The following is a 12,957-nucleotide window of genomic DNA, read 5'->3' as shown; positions in this document are numbered from 1 at the left end:
ATGAGACCAACAGAGCTGCAATCTGTCTCCATTAACTAGAGATGATGTGGTCCAAAATGATTCACAAATAACTGCCAATAGCAATTCTAAACTTACCATATTGTGCATTTTCACAGTGTCATAGTGTGGGAATTCTGTTTATTTAAAAATCTCTCCAAGCAATCTATAAATAAAATTGGAGATAAAACACAGCTAAAACCCATCGTCCAATTAAAAAACGATACATAAAACCCTTATATCCATGATAAACTAGAACATTTGATTGTCTTTTGCAGGTTGCTATGGGCCAGGGCCAAGCTGATCTAGCTATTCAGACTGTAAAAGAATGTGCACGAAATGGAGAATGGCTCTGCTTGAAGAATTTGCATCTGGTTGTGTCATGGCTTCCCATATTAGAAAAGGTAAGAGAATACACGTGTTCAGCAGCAGGGTCAGATTAAGATCTCCAGAAGCCCTATGCATTGAAAAGAATATGGTGCCCCCCAATTTATTTATTTTTAAAAATACTAAACCATTGAAATAAGGTAAAGGGACCCCTGACCATTAGGTCCAGTCGTGGCTGACTCTGGGGTTGCGGCGCTCATCTCGCTTTATTGGCCAAGGGAGCCGGCGTACAGCTTCCGGGTCATGTGGCCAGCATGACTAAGCCGCTTCTGGAGAACCAGAGCAGTGCACAGAAACGCCATTTACCTTCCCGCCGGAGCGGTACCTATTTATCTACTTGCACTTTGACGTGCTTTCAAACTGCTAGGTTGGCAGGAGCAGGGACCGAGCAACGGGAGCTCAACCCGTCGCAGGGATTCGAACCGCCGACCTTCTGATCGGCAAGTCCTAGGCTCTGTGGTTTAACCCACAGCGCCACCCGCGTCCCTAGTAAATACCATTGAAATGCTATGCATTAAATTTCCTTAGGAAAAATATGACATATTTCAGCTGCTTAGAAAAATGTACTGTGCTCCATGGGTTCAAACAACAAAAGTAGAGAGGAATCTGTTGAAAGCTGAGTTCAGACATAACCAGAAACTTGGTTTTCCCACTATGTGAATGAGTTTGCACAAACCTTGTGCTTCCATGGTTCTTCCTGTTCTCCTATTCTACATGGAACAGAAGATCGAAAGCTTTTACTGTGAGTTTTAAGATAACTGCAGTTCCCAATAACATCCAAATTCATGGAAATTGTTTTTTTAAAACACTAGTTTGTGACAACAAGCCAAGACCAAACCATAGTTTCAGATCCTGGCTTATTCCCGCCCTTTGCTTAAGTCAACACTAAAATTTATCTGAAATTATTTTTGGATGAATAAGGCTTGTGCTTCCTTTTGGTGTGTTAAAATATCAATTATTGCCCAGAATTTTCAGACAGGAATCGTGTGCATCAGTGGTATTGCTTAAATGTTTGTTTGTTTATATAAATATATTTCTTTTCTACAGGAACTGAATAATCTGCAACCCCAGCCTGGTTTTCGTCTTTGGCTGACTGCCGAAGTCCATTCTAAATTTTCTCCTATTTTGCTTCAATCAAGTCTGAAGATAACATATGAGGCAAGATTAAATTACCAGCAAAATATAACATAGTGGGGAATTAACAAATAAATTGACACCTAAAGCAACACATAGGATTGTATTCTGAGTTATATGAGCAGATGTTCAGTGGGGAATTTGGGTTTATTGTGCCTTCTTTCTCACTGTAGCCTTTGAAAAACTTTTTTTGGGGGGGGAGTTGGGGACTCTCAGTAAAGTTCTTGGCTATGAGGGCTGCAACGTGAAGGGAGAATCGGCAAAAACCGTTGGGAGTCAGATTGTGCAAGGGGGGCAAACTTCATGTTCTCAGTTTTTCCCCCTTGCCAACAAAGGTCTGTATAGTTAAAGCTATGGTTTTCCCAGTAGTAATGTATGGAAGTGACATCTGGACCATAAAGAAGGCTGATCGCCGAAGAATCAATGCTTTTGAATTATGGTGCTGGAGGAGACTCTTGAGAGTCCCATGGGCTGCAAGAAGATCAAACCTATCCATTCTGAAGGAAATCAGCCCTGAGTGCTCACTGGAAGGACAGATCCTGAAGCTGAGGCTCCAATACTTTGGCCACTTCATGAGAAGACTCCCTGGAAAAGACCCTGATGTTGGGAAAGATGGAGGGCACAAGGAGAAGGAGACGACAGAGGACGAGATGGTTGGACAGTGTTCTCGAAGCTACCAGCATGAGTTTGACCAAACTGCAGGAGGGAGTGGAAGACAGGAGTGCCTGGCGTGGTCTGGTCCATGGGGTCACGAAGAGTCGGACACGACTAAACGACTAAACAACAACAACATCTCCATTGTAACTCTTTGTGTCCCCTGCTGTGTGTCACAATTGGCTGTAGCGGGAAGGAGAGGACAGGAATGGTAAAGCCCTATTGCACGACTTCTGCTTGCAGATACTATTTTTATACTAAGACTTTATTTTCTCCCTTAGGCACCTCCAGGCCTGAAAAAGAACTTACTGCGAACTTATGAATCCTGGAGTCCAGAGCAAATTAGCAAAAAAGGGAATTTGTCTCGAGCCCATGCTCTCTTTAGCCTGGCTTGGTTTCATGCTGCATGTCAAGAAAGAAGAAATTACATCCCTCAGGTATGAGTCTTACTCATTGCTTATGTTTTTATCTTGTTTTTCAGTTACTAATTGTTTCCTTTCATTTCAGATGAATTTTTAATTTTAAAATAAATTGTGCACCTTCCCTTTCTTGATTTTAAATCAATTAAGTGTTTTAAATTTGTTGTTAGCTGCTCTAAGCCTGGTTTTCTGAACTGGGAAGGGCGGGATATAAATAAAAAAATATTATTATTTATTATTATAAAGATTGAGCCATAAATACCAGTGCTGAAAAAGTAAGGGGTGGGTAGATCTAATTGAATTCAGTGAACTTTTATTTTTTGTAAGCTAACATTATTTCTGTTGTATGGGAGAAGCTTTATAAAGAAACAGCTTGTTTCATATAATAGCTGTTGTTCCATGTCCACCTAACAGAAGATCCCACGATAAACTCCACTAGCTTCCACTGTTTACTTGTACTAAAATGAACTGTTACAATGTAGTAACTGGGGTTTGTTTTCCCAAACTGGAGTTTTGGTTGAAAGAAGCTGTTTTAAATGCCTGCAGGCCATGCAGCTGTCATAAATTCTTACAATTTGTTTCATTTGGAACTATGCCTTGAGAAAGCTGTCCAGGGCAAGTTTGGGGTGGTTTTTTTTTTTACCCCCCACAAAATTGATACTTGCTCTTATTTTACTTTGGGAGGTCATCATGACTTCAATGAAATAAGACTCTTTCCTCACTTGCCAAAGCTAACCCTGCCTTGTTGTCTTGTGTGGTGCCCCTGTGATTAATTTGGATCCTCACACTTGGGTTTTTTTCCGCCCCTGAGACCTTTGAATTTTAAAGCATTTGAAAATAGCATTATTCCTCAATGTTAAGGGTTTTTTTTCCTTCTTCCCAAAATTCAGGCTAAAAGCATTGTAAATTAATTAAGAATTCTGGATCTCTGCATTGCTCAGAAACATCACCTTGCATGTAGGGCCTGAATAGCATAGAAGTTCAGTGTGTTGTGTGTTTTCTGGGATAGCTAGCAATCCTAGAAATCTGGGTGGTGGTAATCTATAGGTTAGCAGACTGTTTTGGAAGTTTTTTCATTATTTACTGGTCAGTAATCATTCACTCAGACCTGTAGAACGTTTTTGGTCTAGGGCGCCTTAGTGCTGTTTTCTTTTACATTTTTTTTTACTATGTTTCTCCATGATACATGGTTTTGAACATTTTCTTATCATCATATGGTCATGCACATTTAATAATGAGTAATAGAAACTGCCTTTTCTCTTACAGGGCTGGACCAAATTTTATGAATTTTCTTTATCTGATCTTCGTGCAGGGTATGACATTATTGACAGACTCTTTGAAGGTGAGTCATCTTGTTCTCAGGGAACTCTGATTTCATTGTCTGACTTCATTTTGCTAAAACCATAAATCCATGTGAGCTTCCCATATTTGAGCTTAACAAGGAATGGAAGGATAACAATTGCGGAAAAGACTAGGGAAGCACCAAAGCCATTGATCCAAAATACTGTTTATTGTCCTAATTCAAAACAAGACTTTCCTTGGAGGGTGGTTTAAAACTAATTCTTAAATAGTTCACGAGCATATTTACATTAACAATTCATGAATTTTCTCTATGTAAGAAAATACTTGGAAAAGAATGTGGCAATTTTTATAAAAATGTGTAGTTATTCAGATAACTTTGAATGAAGACTAATAATGGTTGACTTGTCACATGAACATAACTGCATGTATAACTGCGAAAAATGCCAAATAATAGACAGATAAATTTGATCATGTCCAAAAGAATGCATTTAAACATATCGGTACAAAGTTAATTGGAGGGTTTAATTATTTAAAACATGCTTCTCTGAAAGATTAGGAGGTCATGATACTTAAGCCAGCTCAGTCTCAGTGTAGAAAGTTTGAGGATTTTGCTTCATTACATTCGACAGGGGTGTTTGGTACCCCATTGCCTGATGGGGCAGGATGTGACAGGGGTGCACTTTTATTCAAACTTAGCATGAGGTAAATTCTACTGCATTCTTTTCTGACTGAACAGGATTGGGTTTTACCATATTCTTCCTTGGTCACAATCTAACGGAACCACCTTCACCATTGGGGCCTGGTGAGGACATCAAGATCTTCTGTAATGATTTTGCAAAGTTTTTTTTTTTTTTTTTTTTGCAGATAAAGTTGCTCTGATTCAGAAAGAGGTAGATTCCACCATGGTAGTGGGGTGGGGCAGGAGAGTGCTTAGAGTCCTGTCTGGTCAAGTTGCGTAGGATCAGTTCCCATCTGTTACCTCCGAGGATGTGCACAGGCTGCTTGGACGAGTGAAACTGACCACGTGGCCGCTCACACCAGATCCCAAACCTTTGTGCATTCACCATCCGTGTATAAGACGACCCCCAATTTTTGACTTCTTTTTTTTTTTTGCAAAAAACATTGTCTTATACATGGGAAAATACGGTAATTCTTTTAAATCTTGCAAAGAATTTGTTCCATTAGTTTAAGAGGAATGTGAAGTCCAGCTGGCTGTTACAGGGGGCTTTTTTGCCACTGCTGCAGCAGAGCCAGCAATAAGCAGCTGGCTGCCTTGAGTGGGTTTTTTCCTCTTCTATTGCAGCTACAAAAGGCAGCTGGTTGCCTCTAAGGTCTCTTTATCTAGTACAGCAAGATGCTTCTTTGAATATAAATAAAATATATGTCACAAGGCAACTGACTTTCCAAATTTACTGTTGTCAAAAGGACAGAATTTAATGAAATAGGTTTTTTTAAAGTCTCCATTGTTATTAAGTCTCTGTAAATATTTCAAAATGTTTATCATCATATACAATTTCTTTTTAACATGCAAAGTTTCCGCTTGTTTTCCCACCCTTCCTATCCTTGTTTTCCCACCCTTCCTATTATTTTGACAATGCAATAATAATAAATAAAAATAAATAAAAAATGTTCACCCCACCCCCGAGACCATTCCATCGTAAGTATCCAGCCTACCATAATTTTAACACCTCTTGCGATGGTTTGACCCCTTTCCGTTTTAACGGTACAAATTCTACAAATATAGAAGATATATCTCCTCAAAATCATTTCTCCTCCATATTTCCCATTTTACCTTAATAGCACATATTAATTTATCATTCATAGCTATATCCCACACCTCCTTATACCGTCCTTCCATTTTATATTCACCTTGCCCCTTCTACTTCCTATCTATAATAACTCATGCAGTTGTCTGTAAATTTATGAGCAAGTCCTTCATAGCCTGTGAACCTTCCACACCACCGCAAATTGATAATGCTACCTCTGGACTTTCGGTGAACTTTATTTAAGCCAGTGTGAAATAGTTTTTAACTTTTCTGAGTGTCCATGCTGGGTGGAAAGAAGAAACCTCTTTCCCTCCCTGCCCAACACAGAAGCCAAGCTGCTGGAGCAGCTGGAGCCAAGCTGCTGGAGCAGCCTTTTGCTACTGTGGTGAAGACTCTTCTTCCCAGCACAGCATGGGGATGGCTAGATGAGGGGTGTGGATGAATAGGGGATTTTCGAACTCCTTACCATGCCTATCAGGATGCGGGTGGCGCTGTGGATTAAACCACAGAGCCTAGGACTTGCTGATCAGAAGGTCAGCGGTTCGAATCCCTATGGCGGGGTGAGCTCCTGTTGCTCGGTCCCTGCTCCTGCCAACCTAGCAGTTCGAAAGCACATCAAAGTGCAAGTAGATAAATAGGTACCGCTCCGACGGGAAGGTAAACGGCGTTTTCGTGTGCTGCTCTGGTTCACCAGAAGTGGCTTAGTCATGCTGTCCACATGACCCGGAAGCTATACTCCAGCTCCCTCGGCCAATAAAACAAGATGAGCGCCTCAACCCCAGAGTCGGCCACGACTGGACCTAATGGTCAGGGGGTCCCTTTACCTTTTAACCATGCCTATCAGTATGAATCTTGGTGTGCCATGCACTTCCTTTCACCTGGAAGCTCTTTTCATTCATCACCCATGTAACCAGTAAGATAGAAATTACTCTGGAACAAGGGTAAAACACTATTTGCGTCGGTCGGAATCCATTCACTGGTTGCGTATGATCTTATCTGGTGACAAGGCAGGAGAGCATAGAATCCTGGGAGGCAGGCATCTCCTCTGTCACTTTTTCTCTCCAGCATATGCTCAGAGACCACTTCTTCTTGCTTCACATATTTTAAAGCCTAAAAATAACATTGGAAGTGGTTTCCAAGACTGAGCATAACTCCAAATAATGCCCAGGGCATTCCCTCTTCAAGAGTTGTTCCTTCTTCAAGAAACACTGAAGCATCAGGCAGCTCAAGTTCCCTCTGTGTTGGTACAGTTCATCCCAAATCAGCAGCTTCTCTGGAGCTAATCTAAGCTTCCACCCTGTGCATTATGTGGGAAGTTACACTATGGGAGGTTGGGCAGAGGAAGTTATCAGTGCGTACAGGTTGATGAGGTGGTGGGTTGTTTGAAACTGAAGACTTTAAGCCTCACTTCCAGAAAGAAAGAAAAACTATAATGCCAAAACTCAAGCATGAAACAGGCAAAGATGCAAACACCAAAAAGTGTGGGGAAAGGGCATATCCCACAACTTCCCAAAAATCCCAGCCAGACTATTTTTCCCTGTCACGCTTTTCTTCTCAACACATCTGAAAATAGATCACTTGGAAATTAAAAAGATAGCTGCCAAGTTAGGCAGAGCTACAACAGTACGTTAAAAACACACACAGAGAAAGTTTAAGTAGAAGGTTTTTGTTGAAACTGGGGAAGGAAGGTAAACAGGTAAGAAAAAAAGGAATCTCCATTTGAAGTGTCTGTCTCTCATTCCTACTGCACTTTGGAGAAGGGGGGGTTCTATTGCTTTGGGAATATGCTCCAAGAAATTGTTTTTACATTCTCTTATTTGATATACAGTGGTACCTCAGTTTAAGAACAGTCCGGCTTAAAAACAATTTGGTTTACAAACTCCGCAAAACTGGAAATAGTGTCTTGGTTTGAGAATTTTCCCTCGGTCTAAGAACGGAATCTGAATGGTGGAAGGGCACTGGCGGCGGGAGGCGTCATTAGGGAAAGCACGCCTCGGTTTAAGAACAGTTTTGGTTTAAGAACGGACTTCTGGAATGGATTAAGTTCATAAACCGAGGTACCACTCTATAGATTTCACTTTCTAGAGTGTGTCCTCAGCTGCTGGGGATACTTATGATTTGCTATAAGGAAAGAGGGACTGTCTAATGTCCCTGAGGCCAAAATGGTTAAGGCTCCTTAGGGATCTATAATGGAGGTAATGTCATAGTTAAATGAAAACATTAGGTCATCTGCATAGACATGAGTCACTGCATGGCAGATTCTATTTGCCCACTGCATTAAAGATTGCTTTAATGATGAAATCCGAAACCAAGCCATTGTGCCATATTTTTACATGCTTTATATTTAATAATTTACAGGCGCCAAAGATTTTCAGTGGGAATTCGTGCATGGTTTATTGGAAAATGCTATTTATGGAGGTCGTATAGATAATTACTTTGATATGAGAGTCCTTAGATCATACCTGGAACAGTTTTTTAATTCCAGAGTCATTGCTGACTCAAATTTCCGGGGCAAGAAGATGAGCAGATTTCCATATTCCATCACTCTCCCTAGCTCCTGCAATATATTGGTGAGTATGTGTCCCTTCTTATCAGATGTTAAAATAATATTAATTTTCTTTGGCTTTATTAAATTGGCAGGTGATTATGCTTCTTGTTGCTTAATTGTAGACCTACTAAAGACTGGTTTTATTATGGCTGCTGGCAAGCTGAAGGCTGACCAGAACTGAGAGAATCTCAGACTTAGAGACTTATAGCTACCTTATTCTGTCAGAACTAGTAGTACAGCTATAAAAAATACAAATGCTGGGCTCGTTGTTTTTTTGGATTGTGGATAATCATCGGACATCTTTTCCTGATTTGAGCATACGATAAGCTGCATTTTAAAAACAACTCTTGTTGTTTTACTGTTAATCACCACATTATTCTAAGAATTTTTACTCAGAAGTAAATTGAATTGAGCTCCCGCAAACTTACTCCCAAGGAAATGTATATAGGATTACAGCCCTAATGATTTTATTGTTAGTTATTATCAAGTTTAAGCTTATTAAGTTAAAAATAATAATTTTGTGTCACTTACATTGATTAATAATATTAACCACATCTATGGGCACATTCAAAATTATATATTTATTAGTGTATTCAGAACTCACCTGGCTAAGAACATAACTAAAAGACTGAAATCTAAATCTGAAATTTATTTCCAAAGTATATTACCCACATGTTTCTCTTCCTTTCATTAAAATAAGAGTGCTCGGATATTTTTTTAATAACATATTGAATACCACTTTTCCTTTTTGCATAGGATTACCGTCATGTTATTGAAAGTCTTCCAGAAGATGATAAACCTGATTTCTTTGGCTTGCCTGCCAACATTGCTCGCTCATCTCAACGAATGACCAGTTCTCTAGTAAGCATTTGTTTGTTTATTATCAAGATGTCAAATCTCACTTGCTAAAAAGATCATATCTATCCAAAAATAAATCTTACAGGGTTCACTGTGATAGTGAGATCTATTGCTTCTAGGGTCATTCCCTAGAAAAAGTAAGGAAAATAATTCATTCTGAGGGATAATTGATCAAAGGTGATGAGATTCAGATAAAAGGATCTGACACCTCTTCATACTCAGAACAGTTGTGTTGAATCTGTGTTTTATAGACCATGCTGATCCTATGAATATAAGGAAGGTGTTGGTTGCTTATTCTGTCTTATCCAGGACTCTATATATAGAAGGAATTTCTCTCTTCATATAAGGAGGAAATCTTCTCAGTAGAGTCATGGTCAGCCGCTCTGCTATAGATTTGGGGAATATATCATGTTGATATATCACAGTAATGGGAAGTGTGATGATAAAGACGCCTTTCTGTACTTTTGTGAAGATTTCATTCCTCATGATATTAGTGGTAGCCCAGCTACCTAGAATCTTATGAAATCATATGCTATCAAATATTAGGTAGTTTTTATTGAATATTTCCAAGCTACGTTAAAGAATTTTTTCAGTAAACTTAGCAGGCAAAACATTCCTCATGTGAATTGTTTGTATAACTAGCTAGAATATGTCCAGCTACATTGGAAGAACCACACAAAGAAATAAACTTAGAACAATTGACACAGAGCCAGATCTATGGTCAGAGAATGGAAAATAGTTATCAGTTTTACAGTGAAATCATATGTCTGTCTACTCAGAAGTAAGTCTCACTATGTTCAGTGGGGCTTAAAACCAGGTGAGTGTGTGTGGGATTGCAGCTTTATTTTAGGATACAAAAAGGGGATTGCAGCTAGAAAAACCATCTTCCAGTACATACTATCTAACTCTAAATCTTAAATGTGCTGAGCTAATTTTTCCTAAAACAAAATATTATCATGTAGTAGTTCAACTATTTAATGATAGACAATTAGAAGCTTGCAGGCTGGACAGATGGGAGCCAGAGCTCTGCCACATTTTTGCTAGAATCCAAGGCTGTGACCATGGAAGAAGCAAAACCCTCTTGGGGTGTTAATGCTGTAAACCCCTCCATCATAGGCTCATGTTGTATATGTGTGCATGTGTAAATAACCCATATATCATAAATACACCAATCTTCGCTGTCCTTCGCACCTGGAACATCTCACCAGACAAACCATAAAGATGGCCATAATAAAGCTGTGTATCAGTTTACCTTGTTCATACATGAGTTCCATTAAATCTGGTATATTTTCTAATGTTCTGATTCTGGTATCAGAAAGAAATGAAAAAAATGACTGCATATTTAATTCAGAAATTAAACAAAACTTACTATAGTGCTGCCTAAGGCATTCCTGGAGGAAACTGACTACAGTGGTTACATACGCTTCAGGTTACATATGCTTCAGGTTACACACTCCGCTAACCCAGAAATAGTGCTTCAGGTTAAGAACTTTGCTTCAGGATAAGAACAGAAATTGGGCTCCAGCGGTGTGGCAGCAGCAGGAGGCCCCATTAGCTAAAGTGGTGCTTCAGGTTAAGTACGGACCTCCGGAGTGAATTAAGTACTTAACCCGAGGTACCACTGTATCTAGATCTACTCCAAACCTGTTTGGCGCTGAATCTGTCTTGGTTGCGCTGATAGATGACATCTAAAGGGAGAGTGAGAGGGGAAATGTGACCTTGTTGGTCTTACTAGATCTTGGTGACTTTTGGATAGCATCAACCATGGTATCTTGCTGAACCACCAAAGAGATGAGTATTGGGTGCACTGTTCTCGGATTCAAAAAGAACAGGAAAATACAAGTACTTAAAATTTATTCTGTGAAAAATGTTTGGAATGTCTGCGTTAGAGCTCAGTTACACTGAGGTGTAATGAGTTTCTCTGAGATTTAATGAAGATTAATTGACAATTAATAGCCGTAAATCATTTTTGACAAGAATGGAGTTATAGCCTTACTCTTTGGTCCACTTTGTGAGCCCATTTGCAGCTTACCAAAGTCTGAGTTCAATTCACTGCTGCTTAACTGAAGAAATACTGTACACAAGCACTCTTTACAAGATATACCAGAAGCAATAGAAAAGGCCCTGTTTTATCAGGAGATCCAGCCCTCTGATAAATTACTTTAACATATAAGAAAGGTGAACTGAATTAAGGGGTGGTTATTTCAGGATGCATTTTGCTGTATTAAACATTTCACCCTAAACAAAAAGTAAAGAGAAAGGGTCATACCAGTGATCCTTTAATTAACCATTTAAAATCATTTTTATTTCTAGCTTTTTATATTTCAATTGTAATGTGTTTTCTGCCATTGTTGAAGCATGCTGGCCCTTCTTTGATGCAGAATACAAATATACGCTGCAGCACAATGCAGTATACTGCAGAGTCATGGGATCCCCTTTGAAATCTTACTGCATCACAAATGCATTTCTGAACTGAGTGGCATAGTCAGTCAAAAGCAAAACTCCGGTATTCTGTCTAAGCAATGTTAGTGACATTCTGCATATGTGCCTTTGGTATATAAATGCACACAGACACGATTATCACTGTATGCAAGGATCTCTGCAAATTACCCTTTCATAAACATGACCTGAACCATGAAATTCACACTGTTTTCTTCTAGTCCACATAATTGGAGGATACAGAAATCATTTATAAAGCACTGTTTGCTTTTTATTATTCAATCATACACTCAGTTATCTTATTGCCATATGGAGTTTTGAACTCGGCTCTGAGCCGCAGCTTTGCAAATTCCTGTCATAAAGATACTTTACGATGCCCTTGAAACATTGCATCATGTTGCAGCAGCCATTTACAGCAGATAATACAGTAGTTGTAAGTCTTTGATTAATAAGGTGTGCATTTTTATAATAATGAAAAATGACTATGAAAAAGTGAAACCTGCCCTTAGCCCATGTTAGTTTAAATTCTGATATAAAGATACTGAGATTTCAGATATGGAATTTAGCTTTGGCAGTTTCCACTTGGACTACACCTTGACCCAGTTCATACTTGACAACAAGCATTACTAAAAGAAAAAAGAAAAAGCTTAGCCAAACAACTAGTTGTTTTTCTAAATGGTGCATGATGATCTGAGAAGTTTGTTTCTCAAAATGGTACCATCTTCTTATCCTGAATCATATATATCCAAAGTACCGTATTTTTCCATGTATAAGACTAGGTTTTTTTACCCCAAAAATGAGCTTTAAAATTGGGGCTCGTCTTATACACGGGTAGTGCTGAGGGGTATTTTCTTAATTTGGAGTCCCCCCAAATGGGGGCATCTTATACACAGAAAAATATGGTAATTTAAAGAGCTGATTTCCCTCTGTTGAGGAAAGCTATCAGAAAGTTGCTTATTTCTATGCAATGCCTTTCTCAGAAGAAAAACATTAGAATCCTAGTCAACCAGTGCTTACGTATGTGTGGCCTAAACACAATAGACAATATATTCATTACCTCCGTTACTGTCACCTTTATGGGAATCTCAAATTGAGGGCTTCATCCTAGATTTTAGAGTCTTGATTTACTTGCACTTGCTTCCTCAGTGGAACAAATGCATTTGGAATTCTACATTGTACCATTTTTTAAATCTTTGATTTCTATACAGGGTGCATGCTTGCTTTCCTTCAGCTTTCAATTCCTTTGTCTGAGTCTCTTTTATATGTGCACTTGTACAAACTCAAAAACACCACAAAAGCAATTTTGTTGTTGTTTAATCATTTAGTCATGTCCGACTTCGTGATCCCATGGACCAGAGCACGCCAGGCACTCCTGTCTTCCACTGCCTCCCACAGTTTGGTCAAACTCATACTGGTAGCTTCGAGAACACTGTCCAACCATCTCGTCCTCTGT

The 12,957-nt window shown here is 39.2% G+C and overlaps 1 protein-coding gene across 2 annotated transcripts in view; it reads left to right on the top strand.

Annotated features, from left to right (window-relative positions):
• Window positions 1-12,957, top strand: part of DYNC2H1 (dynein cytoplasmic 2 heavy chain 1) — a 149,696-nt gene that overhangs the window by 95,865 nt on the left and 40,874 nt on the right. For both annotated transcript variants that reach the window (XM_081909489.1, XM_081909490.1), the window contains 6 exons: window positions 276-401; window positions 1,432-1,542; window positions 2,454-2,609; window positions 3,858-3,933; window positions 8,018-8,229; window positions 8,964-9,068. In XM_081909489.1, coding sequence (XP_081765615.1) covers window positions 276-401; window positions 1,432-1,542; window positions 2,454-2,609; window positions 3,858-3,933; window positions 8,018-8,229; window positions 8,964-9,068 — 786 coding nt within the window. The remainder of the gene's footprint in view (window positions 1-275; window positions 402-1,431; window positions 1,543-2,453; window positions 2,610-3,857; window positions 3,934-8,017; window positions 8,230-8,963; window positions 9,069-12,957) is intronic.

Source organism: Podarcis melisellensis (assembly GCF_964234715.1).
Source record: "Podarcis melisellensis genome assembly, chromosome: 4".
Classification (NCBI taxonomy): Eukaryota; Metazoa; Chordata; class Lepidosauria; order Squamata; family Lacertidae; genus Podarcis; species Podarcis melisellensis.
This window is presented reverse-complemented; position numbering and strand designations above follow the sequence as displayed.